The sequence below is a fragment of the Canis lupus genome, chromosome 10, assembly GCF_048164855.1.
Source record: "Canis lupus baileyi chromosome 10, mCanLup2.hap1, whole genome shotgun sequence".
NCBI classification, from domain to species: domain Eukaryota; kingdom Metazoa; phylum Chordata; class Mammalia; order Carnivora; family Canidae; genus Canis; species Canis lupus.
In genome coordinates, this window is record NC_132847.1 from 12,772,795 (window position 1) to 12,791,910 (window position 19,116).

The 19,116-nt window shown below is 34.3% G+C and overlaps 1 protein-coding gene across 13 annotated transcripts in view; it reads right to left on the reverse strand.

Moving 5' to 3' along the window:
* LOC140641224 (palmitoyltransferase ZDHHC2-like) overlaps positions 1-19,116 on the reverse strand; it is a 464,956-nt gene that overhangs the window by 125,929 nt on the left and 319,911 nt on the right. For 2 of the 13 annotated variants that reach the window (XR_012037754.1, XR_012037753.1), the window contains exon 1: positions 8,440-8,763. The exons of 10 other annotated variants lie outside the window; for them this stretch is intronic. Coding sequence is in view for 1 of the 3 variants with exons in the window: in XM_072840738.1 (XP_072696839.1) it covers position 18,893 (1 nt within the window). In the remaining 2 variants the exon portion in view is untranslated. Of the gene's footprint in view, positions 1-8,439; positions 8,764-17,476; positions 18,894-19,116 lie in introns of those variants that run through there. One more of the 13 variants, XM_072840738.1, reaches the window with a different exon arrangement.

Genomic DNA, 19,116 nt, shown 5'->3' on the forward strand with positions numbered 1-19,116 from the left:
AAATTTTCTTTGCTTGTGCAAATACGTTCATATACAGTTAATTCTTAAATTTCAAAAACTTGTGCATACTCTAATTTGCATTCTTTAACCAACATGTGGAAGTTGATCTAAATCATTATCACCCTTGTTCTTTCCATATTTATATTTTCTTCCACAGTGTAGATGTAACCTTATTTAACATTTGCCTAGTAAACAAGAAAAACATGAGACACATTAAGCCATAGCTCTTCAAATGCATGTGAATACATGTTTTTCAGTAGACTCTTCCAACTTTCTTTACACCATTTATAGTAATACTGCTTTTATACATCTTTTCAAAATGAGCAAATAATCTACCAACTGTCAAAAGTCCTAATTTCAATAACTGTCAAATCACTGACATCTCACTAATCTAATTGTTACGAAATTTAATTGTTAACCAACAACCTGAAGAGTTCTACTTTCTTGCAGGATGTAGAAATCCAGAACAGGGATCTAGCTCCCACCTCTGGGAATATATCCAAAGGTAATGAAAACATTCTGTCAAAGAGAGAGATGCACTGCAATGCTCTCAGCAGCATTATTTACAGTAGTCAAGACATAGAAACAATCTAAGTGTCCACTTACAGATGGATGAAAACATTGTCACATATATATATATACACACACAATAGAATATTATTCAGCCATAAAAAATGAAGAAACCCTGCCATTTGCACCCTGCCATTTGCGACACCATGGAAGGTCCCCCATAATGATGGTATTATGCTAAGTGAAATAAGTCAAAGAAGGACAGATACTGTATGATCTCACTTATATGTGGAATATAAAAAACAAAAACAAAACAAAACAAAAAAACAGAAAAAGAGACCAATTTTGTGGCTACCAGAGATGGGAGTGAGGGGTAGGGAACTGGTTAAAGGTGGTCAAAAGGTACAAATGTCCAGTTATAAGAAAAATAAGTACTAGGAATATAATGAGCCATGTGATGATAACTATAGAGAACACTGCTGCAGGGTATATAGAAAAGGGGTTAAGAGGAGATTTTAGGAATTCTCAATGCAAGGAAAAAATCTATTTTTTTCTTTTTCTCTTATTTTGCATCTATATGAGATGATAGATGGGGTTTAAGATTTTTATTTATTCATGATAGACACAAAGAGAGAGAGGCAGAGACACAGGCAGAGGGAGAAGCAGGCTCTCCACAAGAAGTCCGATGCAGGATCCGATCCTGGATCAGGGGATCATGCTCTGAGCCAAAAGCAGATGCTCAAAATGCTGAGCCCACCCAGGTATCCTGATATGACAAATGTCAATTCATCTTTTGTGGTCATCATTTCATGATACATGTGCCAAACCATTAAGTTCTATAAGTTAAACTCATTGTGTTGTGTATCTATTACATCATAACGAAACCGGAAGAAATACTATAAATAAAGGCAGAGAAAAAATTCATGTAAGAGTGTTACTCTCACATTAACAACAAGGAAAAGTCAAATAATATACCTAAAATTATTTTGGTTTCCATCAGGAAATTGAGGTCCTCAGACACCTGGTATATTGGATTCCCAGTACTAACAATCTCCTCTGGTGAAAGACCAGACACATATACTGTTTCACCCATCGACAAAGAGGAAAAAGATACCCCAAAATAAAAAACATGTTAAAAAAAAAACCCAATGTTTTAATGAACCTTTAGGGGTACTGTGTGAATTGGTTTAAGACAGTTCAGATTCAGGATCCCTGGGTGGCGCAGCGGTTTGGCGCCTGCCTTTGGCCCAGGGCGCGATCCTGGAGACCGGGGATTGAATCCCACGTCGGGCTCCCGGTGCATGGAGCCTGCTTCTCCCTCTGCCTGTGTGTCTGCCTCTCTCTCTCTATGTGACTATCATAAATAAAAGTTAAAAAAAAAGTTAAAAAAAAAAAAGACAGTCAGATTCTCCAAGATACCAAGTAAAAAAGGATGTTTGATTTTTACTACCACTAGCTTTATTGCAAAGGTCTCAGCTAGTGCTAGCAGAAAAGAAAATGAACATGGCAGGAAACTGGAGGTGGCCACAGATATACAGGATGCTGCTAAAAGACACTTATGAAACTGGGTTCCTTCTCTCACACAAATTGAAACTTGGCAATCATTTGAGGAATGGGTAAAAGAAAATTTTTCCTTGACTCTGATGCCCCATAAATTGAGGAAATGGCAGGTAATGCACTTGTTCTCATGATCCTAAGCTGATACAAGGCAAAAGACTGTTGTGACAGGGGCAAGTGCTGTAAACATGCTCTACTCAATCCCCCCAACTAATACAAGTACACCATAAATAGGAGAGAAAAAGAAATGCTGAAAAACATGATCACTAGGCTTTAAGCACACAGATCATGATTAAGACTGACATTTTATGAGAACTGAGAACCTCTGGCCCCACCCTGAACTTTGTACTCAATACCACCCCAAGCAGCATGTGCCTAGAAAGGGATGAAAGGTATAGGAAGAAACTGGTACTGTGTGACAATCATACTGGCTCTTTAGAAATCTAAGATCCGATAAAAAACAAACAAACAAACAAACAAAAAAACCACTAAGAAAAGACAAGGCACAGAATGACAAAATACTTGCAAAACACATTTCTGATAAAGGAATTAAATCCAGAGTATAAGGAATTCTTAAAACTGAACAGTAAGAAAAAAAAAACAACCCAATTAAAAAATGGGCAAAGCTTCAACAGATACATCACCAAAGACAATATACAGATGGAAAATAAGCATATGAAAAGATGCTCAACATCATTTGGCATTTGGGAATTACAAATTAAAACAATGAAATACCTCATTTGTTAGAATGGCTCAGATCCAGTAAATGGGCAACACTAAATTCTGGTGAGTATGCAGAGCAAAAGGAACTTTTATTCACTTTTAGTGGAGATGCAAAACATTACAAGAATTCTGAAAGAAAGTTTGGTGGTCTCATAAAATTTAATATGACCCAAAACTAGTGTTTTGGGTATTTACCCTGCTGACTTGAAAAGTTTTATCTATATCAAAGCCTGCATGTAAATATTTACAGCATCTTTGTTAATAATTGCCAAACACTAGAAGCAGAAAAGACGTCCTTCAATAGGTGAATGAATAGATAACTGTAGTGCATTCCTATGATGGAATATTATTCAGTGATAAAAAGAAATGAGCTGTGAAATCATAAAGAGAGAGTGATATATATTTAAAGTTCATCTAAGTGAAAGAAGTCAGTTTGAAAAAGCTACATACTGTAGCATTAAAATTATATGGCATTGTGGAAAAAGATCAGTGGCTGCTGGGAATTTGGAAGAAGTGAGGCAGGGTTGAATACACAAAGAACAGGTGAAGTTTTAGGGTCAAATTATTCTGTAGGATACTTGAGCAACAGATACACAACACAAATCTATCAAGATAGCACAAAGTGTAAATAAACCTTAATGTAAACAAATTACAAAAAAAAAAAAATTTAGAATTCACTGGACTCCCAAAGGGAATGCAGACTGTGGAAACATATTAAACAAGCTTGCAGAAGAAGGTGATAGAAGATGTGCTATGTAACTGGAAAAAGTGAAATCCTTAAATTTCACCAAAAGAAACCAGACAAGCTGTGTTGAAAACAATTCTGTCACGTGGGGGTAGAACTTAATTCTGAAACTGCTATATATGGATACTGGAAAAGAACAATTAAGTAAATGAACAGCAGATGGTGGAAGCCAGGTGTCTCATTGTTGGAGTGTGAATTTACAAATAAGCTAAAGGAGGCGGCTAGAGTGATCTAGGTGGTGATGGATTACAGTCACAGACATAAACTCACATTTACTTTAATACAGATACAGAGGACTACATCAAGAAATATTTATAGGTATGTATTTATACATGGGTTCGTAAACATACATTCCCTTGCTCTGTCAGATGAGAGAACTTAAAAGGAAAGATATGCAGGAGCCATGTGCTCTCCCAGTTCTTAAGTCTTATTTTCTAATAGGATTCTGCAATTAAAGGGACCTCTACTCTTTGGAGAAATGTCCAACACTAGAACTTGGGCAAGAAATTTAACAGATGAGCTGTTAAATAAAAGAAATGTGTGGGCAATATCAGAAAGGGAGACAGAACGTAAAGACTGCTAACTCTGGGAAACGAACTAGGGGTGGTAGAAGGGGAGGAGGGCGGGGGGTGGGAGTGAATGGGTGACGGGCAGTGGGGGTTATTCTGTATGTTAGTAAATTGAACACCAATAAAAAATAAATTAAAAAAAATCTGTAATGCCAGGATTACAGAAGTGCTCAACACATGTACATGAACACACACACACACACACACACACACACACAAGTGGATATATGAAAGAAACACAGAAATCAACTGAAAGATCCCCCAACAGTCCAAGCTGGAGCACTTTAAAAAAATAGTACTGGCTTATAATCCAATGTACATAATAAATATCCATGAGTATTCAATGATGAAAATATAACTCCCCACTTTTTAACTGTGAGGTTGCATGTAGTACATACTTCAAAAAAATACAGTTTGGGAAGGAGGATAATATTACAATGGAAAATGGCCAAAACTACATTAATGTTGTGCCCAAGATTGCAAATCCGAGAAACCACCAAGGAGCCGACACTGATGCAAGTACATGAGGGTTTATTAACAAGCTCAAGCTTGGGTTCAAGTATACCTGACACAGAGGAGCAGGACCTTGGACCCCAAGGTTAAGAGGCATAGCAGTTTTATAGGGGCCAGTGGCCAATAAGATTGTAACACACACACAAAGTTGCACAGTCAGGTTGGTCCACACGCAGGTGGCCAATTGAATTACAATTTACCCTATAGTGACCTTTTGAACTAGCCTATCACTCTGGTCAGAATTGGCACGCAGGTTTGGCGGGCAAAAGGCAGGGTTTACATTCTTTGGCAGTTATGAGTTTTACATTCCTATAAGAGCTGGTTTCCTTTTTTTTTTTTTTTTTTTAAGAGCCGGTTTCGATTAGGGTGTGCTCAGCGGCTTGACTAGGGTGGGGGAGTGCCTTAAGCAATAAGCCGGTTATGTGGGGGTTATACATGAGATGGCGGGTGTAGCACAAAATGGAGTTAGTTCTGCTCTGCTTGTCCAGGTGTAGGGGATTTTTGTTAAATTCCTTGGGTCCCACAATTAATAGTGCTTAAGGTCATGTTTTTATATATCATGTTGACTGATATGATAAATATCGTGTATCACTGATCTGATGAAAGTGGCATTTAAGTCTATAGTCTTCTTCCCCAAAATTCACACTGCCAGTCTAATCATGAGAAAACCAGATAAATTCCAATCGAGACATATCCTACAAAATACCTGACCACTACTCTTTAAAACTGCCAATAACATGAAAAACAATTAAATAAAGTCTGATAAATTAATAGCTAAAACGGGCCTAAAGAGACCTAACAACTGAATGTAATGTAGTCTAGGATGGGATCCTAGAATAGAAAAAGTTTATTAGCTAACAGCTTTAAAAAGTGAATAAAGTATGGGCTTTTATTACTATTAATACTGGTTCATAGCAAATGAATCATTAATGTAAAGTATAAATAACAGTGAGAAATGGGATGGAGGATATATGGAAGTGCTCTGTATGCTTTCCTTCTGTAAATCTAAAACTGTTACTAAAAATTAAGTTTAATTTGGACCAGACATCAAAGTGTAAAAGCAAATAAAAACAAAGATAAAAATAAACATGTTTTTAGCAAAAAAAAAAAAAAAAAATGCTTCAAGTATTCCTTTCAGTAAACCTGTGATGTAATAAATATGAAAAGTAGTTTTCCATGAACTAGTGACATGGCATCAAGTGGAAATTTGTATTCGTACACAGAAAGAGTAAAGTGGAAACGGTGAAATGCTGAATACACAAAAGTAAATTTTTTTCTTATTGACTTTTTGAAAGTGAACTGAATCTCCACAACATAAATAGTAGCACTGCATTGTGGAATTTATTACATATAATACAATAAAACGAGTGACCAAAAAAAGCCAAAGAATGGGAAGAGAAAATAGAAATGTTTTAACATTCTTACATATACACAACATACAATATTATTTGAAGATGAACTCTGGTAACTAAACATGTATAGTGTAAACTTTAAAGCAATTTTTAGAACTTAAAGTTTACTTAATCAAGAGCAGAGACCTACTTGTGTCAATAAAATAGTCAATTTATCAAAAAAAAACATGAAAATAGTTTGAAAAGACAGATAAGACATAACAGAAAATAAAAAAGCAAGATGTTAAGTTTGAAGTCAACCACACAAGAAATTACATTAGGAATAAATAGCCTAAATTTTTCATTAAAGGAAGAGATTGTCAGATCCTATTAAAAGGCAAAACATAAAAAATAAAGGAGAAATAAGCAAAGTTACTATCATCCTTAGAGTCTTCAAAATTACCCTCTTGATCTACTTGACATTTAAAAAACATTCCATCCAACAAGAGCAGAATATACTTTCAAGTACATAAGGAATATTCAATATTCACTAAGACAAACCATTAATTTTTGATAAATTCATAAAGATAGAAAAATGTGTCCCCTAACAAAAAAATTAGAAATCAATATCAGACTATTCCAGAACTTTTCAGTTATCACTTATGTACCATAAATAACTCAAGGGTCAAAGAAGAAATCACAAAAGATATTTCATTCTCCTTATAATATTTTCTAATGATCAAAATATAAGATACAGGTAAAGCAGTAATTAGAGGAATGTTTACATCATTGCTTATATTAAAAAGAATTAAGTTCTCAAATAAGTGTTCTAAACTTCTACCAGAAGGAACTAGAAATAGACATAAATAAAGCTCAAATAAGTATAAAGGAGTAATAACAACAAGAGCAAATTCAATGAAATTGGGGAAATAATATTTCAATAAAACCAAGAACTGCTTTAAAAAAAGCAATAAAATGTATTAAACTTTAACTTATGAAGAAACCTCCCCCCTCACACACACACACAAAGTACCAGTAGGGGAGTGATGTCAGCTTTATTATGGCATGAGGCATTCCTTTTTCTCTCCCCTTGATTTACAATTAACTGGATATTCATAACCAGAGCTAACTTCCTCTGCAAATTACACCATGACATCCAAGAGTTCCTATACATCTGTTTATACAAAAGTGGGTAAACAGGACTTTGGTGGGAGCTTGGAGCCAAGGGAGTTGCTGAGCTTGTCTACCCCAGCTCCGTACAATCTGGAAACAGGGAGCTAAGAGCATAGAAAACTGGGCAGATATCCATGGGGTATACAGAATTTCTGGAGATGCAGCCTGCCTGATAGGGGAATCCAGTAAGCCATCAGAGGAAAACAAAGAGAAATTTTGAGACAGAAGAGATGAAATAACTTGCCAAGTTATTCCCTCCTCCCCAGAGTGACAATGCAAGATGTTGAACTTCCAGTGGCATCTGAGATTACCCCTCTGGCAAAGGAGGCAAAAAGCCAAAGTGGTAACCACCCAGTTGACTCAGTTGTTCAGGTTGTAGATGCATTGACCCATTTCTCTTTAGTAGCACCTGGACTGCAGAGAAGGGACCACTTTGACTTGGAAAGGGAGAAGGAAAAAGGCAGATAAGAATATCAAAGGGCATTGAGAGAACAAGTTTCTCTCTCACTGCTGAGATTTAAGCAGAAGTCCATCATGAACCTCTGAGAGTTCCCAATGGAAGATCCCCCTTCAGCGCTGTGGTCACCCCCAAAGCTCTAGTACCAAGCCCACACCTCCTCCACTCAGCTGCCAGGAGAGCCGGCTCCAATAGAAAAAAAACACAAGTTTGAGCTATAGCACCTCCTTCTGGAAAACAGAAGAAAGATTTCTAATAACCAACCTGCTGAATTTTAAGAAACAAAGTAAACAAATTCTTAGCAAAGGAAGGGGACTGTTGCATCAGAAGTGCGGGGGTGGGGAGGCACATATCAGGCACTATAAAATAATCAAGTAAATATGGTGTCACAAAATGCTAATTTTCCAGCAATTGAAGTCAAAGGCACCAAATATTGCAATCTAACTGATAAAAAATTCAAAATAGTTCTTATGAAGAAATTCAACACACTGTTAAGAAAACTCAGAAAAAGCAATTCAATGAACTCACAATAAAATTAATGAACACAAGGAGTTTAAAAAATGGTAATGACATGAAAAACATGTGAAAGTACACAACACTATGGTAAAGGGGAAAAATAGAATTAGAAAACCATAACTGCATATTATAATGGTGTGCTAACCAATTAACTATATTATAAAGGTTAAAGAGCATTAAAAACAACTATAACAAAAACACTAACTACTGTAATTTAGTAATGAATTAACAGCATAAAAACTGATTAGTTGTGATATCACAAAGATAAAAGGGGCAGAGTAAAAGGGTGGAGCATTTATAGGCAAACAAAGACAAGTTGCATCAATATAAAATGGAATATTTTACCTGTGAGGAGTTTTATGTAAGCCTCATGGTAATAATAAGCAAAATCTAGAGTAGATTCAGGAAACATTTAAAAAAAAGGAAGAAACTGGCCACATCACTATAGAAAGCCACCAATTACAGAGGTAGGGAGACACAGAGCAAAAAACAATGGAGATACAAAACAAAACAATAAGACAGTAGTCATAGTCCTTACATATCAATAATCACTCTAAATAACCTGTATATACAAGGAACAAGCCAATGGTTATGGGGGAGGATGGGCAAAACGGATGAAGGAAAGTGGTGGATACAGACTTCCAGTTATGAAATGAAGAGTTACAGGAATAAAAGGCACAGCATAGGAACACCATCAATGACATCATAATAACACTGTATGGTGACAAAGGGTAGCTACACTTCTGAGGAGCAGAACATAACAGCTTAAGGTATAGAGAGGCTGAATCATATTATACAGCTGATACTAATGTAACATTGTGTGTTGACTATATTCAAGAGAAAAAATAAGTATAATTTTTTAAAAAGTAAATGCACAAATGCCTGCATTTGATAATTGAGTTTCAAAAATAAAAAAGCTTCAAAGGAAAAAATAATCACCCTAAATGTAAATGGATTAAATTCACCAATCAAAAGGCAGAGAATATCTATATGAATTAAAAAAAATACAAACCCAACTATCCACTGCATAAAAGACACTCATTTCAGTTTTAAGAACACACACAGGTTTGAAGTAAAGGACTGGAAGAAAATATTCCATGCAAGTGGAAACCAAAAGAAAGGAGGGATAGCCATAGTATACCAGATGAAGACTACAAGCCAAAAATGACAAGAAGAGGCAAAGGTCATTATATAATGATAAAAGGGTCAATACAACCAGATGATGTAGCCACCATAAATATATACATGCCCACCATGAGATCACCTAAATATTTTAAGGAAATACTCGCATAGACAGCAATATTAGTAGGTGATTAAGATATCCCACTATCAGCAATGATGTACCAGTGAGACAGAAATCAATTTGAAGATTGGAATTAAACAATATTTTAAACCAAATGGACCTAGTTATATCTAGAACATTCCATCCAATAGCAGTAGAGTCTATATACTTCTTAAATCCTCATCGAACGTGCTCCAGGAAAGATGATATGATAGGACATAAAAAAATATTAGTAAATTTAAGAAAACTGAAATCATATCAATTATCTTTTCTGAGCACAATGATATAAAGCTATAAATAAACAAAAGAAAAGCTGGAAAATCTACAAATATGTGGAAACTAAAGAAGACACTCCTGAACAATGAAATGGTAAAAAAAAAAAAAAAAATCAAAAGAGAAAACTTAAAAATACCACAAAACAAATGAAAAACAAAAATACACACATCAAAACTTAGGGGGCAGGAGTAGTAGCAGTTCTGAGAAGAACGTTCATAGCAATAAATACATGTATTAGGAAATTTACAAGGTCTCAGGTCAACAACTTAAGGAACATCTCAAGAAACTAGAAAAGTAAGGAAAAATTAAGCTAAATTTAGCAAAAAGAAGAAAATAATAAAGATCAGAGAAAAATAAAGCTAGAAAAGCAACAGACAAAACTACAAGCTGTTCTTTCAAAAAATATACAAAATTAGCTACATTAGGAAAAAAAAAGAGAAGAATCAAAATATTAAAAAGTAAATTTTATAACAGATAAACAGAAATACAGGAAAGAAACTACCATGAACAGCTATGTGGTAATTATATGACCCAGAAGAAATGAATAAATTTCTAGAGACATACAACCTACCACCACTGAATCAGAAGTGAAAATCTGAATAGTGAGTAAAGAGATTGAATGAGTAATAATAAAAATCTCACAAAACCCAGTACTAAACAGCTTCACTGGTGAAATCTAACAAATATTAAAAGAAGAATTAATTCAAATCCTTCTTAAACTATTCCAAAAAGGAGTGCCTGGGTGGCTCTGTCAGTTAAACAACTGACTTTAGGTTTCAGCTCTGGTCATGATCTCAGAGTCTTGAGATCAAGTCTTTAGTCAGGCTCCATGCTCAGAGGGGAGTCAGCTTGAGGATTCTCTCCTTCTCTCTCTCCCCTCTGCCTCCCTCTTCGCTCACACTCTCTCTCTAAAACAAAAAATAATAATAAAATATTTTAAAGGTGGGGAGGGGCACTTGGGTGGCCCAGTTCATTGAGCATCCAACTCTTGACTTTAGTTCGGCTCATGATCTCAGGGTTGTGAGATCGAGCCCCAAGTTGGACTCCATGGTCAGTGCTAAGTCTGAGATTCTTTTTTTCCCTTTCTCTCTGCCCCCACCTCCACTTGCATGTGCATCCTCTCTCTCTGAGTTAAATAAATCTTAAAAAAAAAAAAAACTCTTAAAAAATTTTTATAGGGGTGAATATTTCCCAACACATTCTATGAGGCAAGCATTAATTACCCTGATACCAAAGCCAAATCAGGACACTAAGAAGAAAACTGTACCAATATCCCTGATAAATATAGATGTAAAAAAGCTCAACAAAATACTAGCAAACCAAATTCAAGAGCATAATTAAAAGATTATACAGCATGACTAAATGGGATTTATCTTTGGGTTGCAAGGCTAGTTCAACATAAGTAAATCAATAAAATGTAATATATCACATTAATAGACCATACAGTAAAACTCACAAGATCATCATCAGTAGCTGCAGAAAAAGCTTTTAACAAGATTCAGTATCCTTTTATGATAAAAACCTTCAACGGATTAGGCATAAAAGAACATATTTCAACATAATAAAGACCTCCTAAAACAAACCCACAGCTAACATCATACTTAACAGAGAAAAAGGGAAAGCTTTTTCATAGAGATCAAGAACTAGACAAGAATGCCCACTCAATATTCTTATTCACTATAGTCCTGAAGTCCTAGCTAGAGCAATTAGGCAAAACAAAGAAATAAAAAGCAAATAAATTAGAGAGGAAAACGTAAAACCGTCAGTATTTGAAGATGGTATGATTGGTATATAGTAAATCCCAAATACTTAATCAAAGCACTGCTGACAGTAATAAACAAATTTCAAGACATAAAAATCAACATACAGAAATCAGATGCATTTTTATATACTAATAATCAAACATCTGAAAAAGAAACATAGAAAATTATCTCATTCACAGTGACTTTAATAAAGTACTTAGGAGTTAGTTTAACAAAGGGAGTGAAAATTATAGGACTTTGATGAAAAAGATTTTGAAAAAAATGCAAACAAATGGAAAGACACTCCATATTCATGTATGGGAACAATTAGTAACTTTAAAATGTCCATACTACTCAAAGCCATGTGTAGATTACATACAATCCCCATCAAAACAACATAACATATTCAAAGAAGTAGGGAAAAAAAATCTTCAAATTAGTGTGGAATCAAAAAATACCCCAAATATCAAAAGCAATCCTGAAGAAAAAGAACAAATGTGGAGGCAGGACACCTCCTGATTTCTAACTATATGACAATACATTATTATTATATATGATATATATATATTATATATAACTATATGACATTATTATATATTATATATAATATATGTCATATATATTATAAATATGACAATATATTATTTTAGTAATAAAAATACTATGACACTGACATAAAAATAATCACAGGACCAAGTGAACAGAACAGAGAGCCTAAAATTAAATCCCTGCATATACAGTCAACTAGTATTTGACAAAAGAGCACAGAACACTGTATGGGGAAAAACTGTCTCTTCAGCAAATAGTGTGAGGGAAAAAAATGGATAAATGCCCCACAAAAATTAACTTGAAATGGATCAAGAAGCTAAACCTGAAACCCAACCCACAAAACTCCTAGAAGAAATCCTCTAGAAATTCCTCAACATTGGTCTTGGCAATGAGTTTCTGGAGATGACACCAAAAACACAGCAAAAGCAAGATTTAATAAATAGGATTACATCAAACTTAATTTCTGGACAGCAAAGAAACAAAACAAGAAGGCTACCTAAAAAATGGGAGAAAGTTTTCAAACGCTATGTACCAGACAAGAGGTTAGTAGCCACAAAACTGAGAATTCCTAAAACTCAGTTACAAAAAAACAAATCTGATGAAAAAATAGCCAAATGAACTAAATACACATTTTCCCCAAAAAAGAAATCCAAATAACCAACAGAAAATAAGAAAAAATGCTCAACAAAATAACGGCCTCTGGGTTTTTTAATTTCCAACAGTTCATCAAAGCGGGATGATATTCAACTAACATCTGGAACAAAGAGACGGTATGAATTATACTACCATACACTTCATTCAGAAATATACCATATTATGATCCTCTGCCAAATGCTGTCAGAAAATTCTTATGCTTTCTATCACTTTTCTCTTGGGGCAAATGTCTCCTCTATTTGTTATACTTTCTGGGCACCAATGAAGTTAACAATTATTCCCTGGCTTTCTAAAAATCTTTTGTGGGGACAAGGGGTCTTTTGGGGGAAAAGCAATAGCTTTTCAGTCAAAAATTTTTTCTCCAGAGATCTTTGGACACTACTGGCAATGGAAACCAATCTCTTTGCACTTGAAATGGCATTTATGTGATTTTCCTTATTATCCTATTTCTGTCAATCTTTCACATTACCAGATCATTCCAGAATTTTAAAAATTCTTATTTCTAATAAATGTCATTATTTTTAATAATGAAGCTTCAATACTTTACTACTACAGATGAAGAAATATTCCTTGTTTAGAATCCTTAGGATCTTACTAAGCTGACTGAGGGTTTTAAGTGGATCTACAAACATTCTCTACTTATTTGATCCAGTTTTCTCTATTCCTCATTATTTTCAGATTTTAGATCTGCTTACCAATTTTAACGTATAGAGTGATCAGTGACTCATGAGTTTAATTTTAATTTTTTCATTTTTATTGAACATATTTGACATAGAACATTGTATAATTTTAAGGTGTAGCACATGTTCTTTTGATAACGTATTTATTGTAATGATTGTGGTTATAGCAATATTTAGGACCACTACCATATTGTATAATTATAATATTGTTGTCTATATTCATGTAACATGCAGACTTCTATGGCTTATTTACTACTTGTTCCAAGTTTGCACCATTAAACATCAATTTTATTACCCCCCCTCCCAATCCCCTCATAATGTTTTACTGCTTTTTACAAGTTTATCCTTTGTGGAATCTAAAGCTAACTGAGATGATCTAGTACCTACTTGCTTTTCTGGGTCTGACTTATCTCACTTAGCATAATTCCCTCAAAGTTCATGCATGTTCTTGTAAATGGCAGGATATCCTCCCTTCTTGTGGCTGAAGAGTATTCTAATGTATACACACACCACATATATCATATTTTTATTCATTCATCCATTGATTCCCATTAAAATAGTTCTATTTCAGCTATTGTAAATAATGCTGCAATAAGCCTATAAGTCTATCATTCTGAAAGTCTATTTTTATTTCCTTATACCTGTAAATGGAAATTGGGAGATCATGTAGTAATTTTTTTTTTGATTTATTGAGGAACTTCCATATCATTTTCCATAGCATTTGGACCAATTTACACCTCATTGTACTTTGCATTTCCCTCATGATTAGTGATTTTGAATGTCTTTTCATTTTTTAAAATAACATGAAAGAATGGAGAAGGCACTATCATTTTGTATGAAGGTACCATCTTTACTTGAATCTTTTCTAAGTATACCTAAAACTATGGCTTGACCCCCCCCCCCGAAAAACTTCTAAGTATCTATATTCTCTACCTCAATATTTAAATGTGACACATTTTTAGCATGTTAATACATATTTTATATTGTCTAGATTATAAGTCATTAGATACAGAAGTAAAATATATTCTCTATCAGAGTATTTAGAATTCTGCCAAATGAGGGTGCCTGGGTGCCTCAGTTGGTTGAACATCCAACTTTTGATTTCAGCTCAGTTCATGATCTCAGGGTCATTAGATCAAACCCTGCCACGGGCTCAGTGGGTAGTCGGCTTCAGATTCTCTCTCTCCCCCTCTCCTTCTCCCTCTCCTAGTTTGTATGCACACACTTGCTGTCCTTCTCTCTCCTTCTAAAATAAATGTGTAAAAACATCTGAATAAACTAGAATAGAGGAAGGGTCTATGTGATAAACCCTGACATTACAGGAGTTTCGACTACTGCTTATTTTGCCAGTTAACTTTCACATTAATCCCATAAGTACTAGCCCCCAAATGACAGATGTGGAATCTGATCATTGTAGTGGCTGCATGACTTTTCAAAAATGACTCAGTGGGAGGAATGGAAATTAAATTCACTTTAGTTTGAGCCAAAGTCTGTAACTTTTCTGTTATACAAAGTTGCATCTAGGCCTTTATTAACAAGTAGCATATATAAACAAGTACTAATTATTTGTTCCATGAGAATATTTTTCTAAATCTCCCTTGATTTTATATTCATTAAAGCAGAGTAATATGTAGCATATCACTTTTACATTCTGTGCCTTACAGGCAATCAGTATGGCTTCTGGCCATAGCAAATAAAAGAAGTCAGGTCATAATACACTGTGAAACATCAAGATGAGGTTTGGATGTTAAATTCCAGATATACACAACTGAGTAATGTTAATCCTATGCACAACAGGACTCCAGATGTGATACAAGGTGACATACATAAGCTATGTAACTGGCAAACATGTGACTTGTGTTATTCCTCAGACAACGTAAAACTTATAAATATTAGTCAAGATAGAAACTAAAAACTGACTTTGAGAGAAATTTTCTCCAGTTATTCGTGGCATATGTGTTCCTTGCACTGCCGCAATTTTTCATGTGAGGAATCAATGCAACGATCTATTTTCAAAACCTATGTTGTATTTAAATGTATTTTGTAAAGTTAAATTATATTAAATCAATCAAATTCTACTAAAAAAAAAAGCTGAGTTTCAAAGGGCAGGCAGCAAATTATTCTAATGAACATGCAATTTTTTATCATTTTTATGTAAATTTGATTATATAAAATGTTAAGTAAAAACTTAAAGTCCTAAGATTCCTTGAAGTAATAAAATATTAGGACTTAAAATTTTACTTGCCAAAGATACTTAGGAAAAAACCCTTAATTATTGAGGTTTTAATGAAAGCTAGTAGCTTATCACAAAAATCATACTATCATCTGTATTCCACACTACAGGGAGAGAACTCAAAAAAAGATATAGAACTAGGAAATGTTTAACTTAAAAATTCTCTAACAGTTTAGAAAAGGGCAACTAAATATGGCATTAAAAAAAAAAAATTCCAAGCTCATGACAGATGCTTGAAAGGATTTTAATACCTTTTTATTTTTAAACTTCATTAGGTCCAAAATAAGGCTTTTTACATGTTAAGAATCAAGATTCAGTCAGATTTAGGGGAGCATCCAGAAAGTTTTATTGGTCAGTTTTATGCATGTACATATATAGCAAGACTTTATTTTAAATTGTTTTAATACAGGGACTCCTGGGTGGTTCAGTGATTGAGTGCCTGCTTTCAGCCCAGGGCATGATCCTGGAGTCCCGGAATCGAGTCCCACATCAGGCTCCCTGCATGGAGCCTGCTTCTCCCTCTGCCTGTGTCTCTGCCTCTCTCTCTTTCTCTCTCTGTGTCTCTCATGAATAAATAAATACAACCTTAAAAAAAAAAAAGAGTAAATTGTTCTAATACAAAGTGTTATTGGATAAGCTCACTTCTTAAGCTTAAGATAAAATTTACACAAGATGGGGAAGACCTCTTTGTCAACCACAAAATATTGAACTAAAGTCAAGAATGTAAGAAATTCAGTTATACCTTATTCCTAGGTCAGATGACTCAACAGTTTTAAAATGTCAGTTTTCCTCCCAACTATTTTAGAGTCAGTGCAAGCCCAGTCAACATCCAAGCAGACTTTTTAGTAGAAACTGATAAAGGAATTGTAAGTTTTATGTAAAAATGTGAAGGACTCATACATTTAAAAAATATTGATCAAGAACAAAGTTGGTGGATTCATACTACCTGATTTTAAGAAATATTTTATTTTTTTAAGATTTTATTTATTTACTCATTAGAGACACAGAAAGAGAGAGAGAGGCAGAGACACAGGCAGAGGAAGAAGCAGGCTCCATGCAGGGAGCCTGATGTGGGACTCGATCTCTGGTCTCCAGGATCAGGCCCTGGGCTGAAGGCAGCACCAGACTGATGAGTCACCAGGGCTACCCCTTAAGAAATATTTTAAAGCAACTATACAGTACAGTATTGGCATCAAGACAGATAAACAGAAAATGGAGTCCAAAAATAAAAGGACACATCTAGAGTCAATTGGTTTCCATAAAAGTTATACAAGCAATTTAATGAAAAAGAATTTTCAAAAAAATGTTCCTGGAATCATTTGATATTTATATGAACAAAAGTTTTCCACCACTAATCCCACCATGTAAAATAATCAACTCAAAATCAATCATAGATCTTAATATAAAAGCTGGAAACATTGTACTATTCCACAAAGAACACATAAATGAAACTTTTTCAGGCTCTGGATTGGTCATACTTACTAGATGGAACAGAAAAAACATTATTTGTTAAAAAATAATAGTATTTCAGCAACATTAACAGTATCTGCTCTTTGAAAACCACTTAGCAAAAATCGAGTCCAGAATGAGAAAATACATACCTGAAGAAATATTTGTAATGCAGAATATATATATTGAAAAACTTTCCAAGTACAGTAAGAACACATACCAATAAAAAAATATACAAAACAGGGGGATTCCTGGATGGCTCAGTGGTTTAGTGCCTGCCTTCAACCCAGGGCGTGGTCCTGGAGTCCCGGGATCAAGTCCCACATCAGGCTCCCTGCATGGAACCTGCTTCTCTCTTTGCCTGTGTCTCTGCCTCTCTCTGTCTCTCATGAATAAATAAATAAAATCTTTAAAAATATATATACAAAACATTTGAAAATTTACTTTACCAAAATAGATACACTAATAACTACCCACAAGAAAACTTGTTCATAATTATTTATTGCTGAGATGCAAATTAAATCACAATGAGGTACCAGCAAACACCTTTTAGAATGTGTGTTATTAGGAAGACAATGTAGGATGGAAAAAATATGGAGCAAATTAAACACTCAAACACTATTACTGCAAATGTAAAATGGCACAACTGGTTTTGCCAAATAGTTTGGATTTTTTTTTCCAAAAAGTTAAACATACACCTGGCGTATAACCAGCCATTCCACTCCTAGCAATATAGTTCTAAGATAAATTTTAAAAAAAGAATTTTTTTAAATAAATCAAAATGCGTGTTCTTATAAAGACTTGTAACACAAATGTTAATCACAGTCTTATTTGTAATAGCCCCAAACTGGAAACAACCCAGATGTCCATCAACAAGTGAACAATGAATTACAAAATGTCCAGAAAAGGATCTAAGACTCAGTAATAAATGAACTAATGGTACATGCAGCATCATTGCTAAATTGAAATAATAATGCTGAAGGAAAAGGCAGATAGAAGGGGGTACATACTGTTGGATTACACTTATATCAAATTATGGAAAATACAAACTAATCTAAAATGGCAAAAAAGCTGATCCCTAAGGGTCTTAAGCAAGTTCAGTGGTTCAGGGGTTACAAAGAAGCACAAGTAAACTTTGTAGTAACAGATAAAGTCATTATTTTCATATTAGTGATGGATTACTGAGTACATATAAATATATATGTATGTATACACACAAACACCAAGTTATTTATTTTGAACATATGTAGTCTATAGTCTATCATATTCCATCTATACCTCAATAAAGTTGAAAAACCAATCATGAAAGCAAAAGGTATACTGTTACATGGCTCCTATACGGTCACTGTAAACAAAAAAGGCCAGAAGATGTAAAATTGCCTACTCAGCTGACTTCTCCCTCTACTAAATAAAAAATCCCCTTCCTGTATTTTTCCATTTTTGTCACTCATGTGATATCAAAGTTTGTGTGAAAACAGGTACAGTGAATTCCAGATTATGGAATCCTTATATAGTCAAGACGAGAAGGTATAGGTAGGTATTATCATCACTATGGCAAAACCTATGTCAGTTTTCTCTCTTAAGGTAACATAGTAAACTACTTAAACATTTGTACATACCATCCAATTCATTCTAAAATAATTAAATTATTTTCAGGAAAATTTAGAAGAGGAGTTTTGTTTTCTTTTTAAAGTACATACAGTACTGATTCACATTCTATGTTTTTCCTTCTACAAGTATAGAAGTCTATTAGTCAAGAGAGACACGTGAAAGTTTCCTTTTAACAATAAAATCTCCCTAAAGCAATTGAGTTTAGAAGTAAGGACAGTGACAGAAAGCTCATTCTTCTATTTTCCGCTGGGTCAATTCCTTGTCTAATCAAATCAGTCACCCCTTGAAGAAAAGCAAGACATGTATCAACTGTGCACAGCATTCTAGAAGATAAATAGGAAAACATTTAACTGCTGGAGTCGTGGGTCCTGCCTTTTCCACAACACGGCACACACAGTGAAAGATAATGTTTATAAGACAAAATCTGGTAAGTTGAGGCTGATTATGGCTAGAGAAGTTGTATCAATTTTAGTCTCTTTAGACTCCGTAAGACTATCTCAAGCATTACAGAGATCAAAATCCCAAACATATCCATCACACATTTGT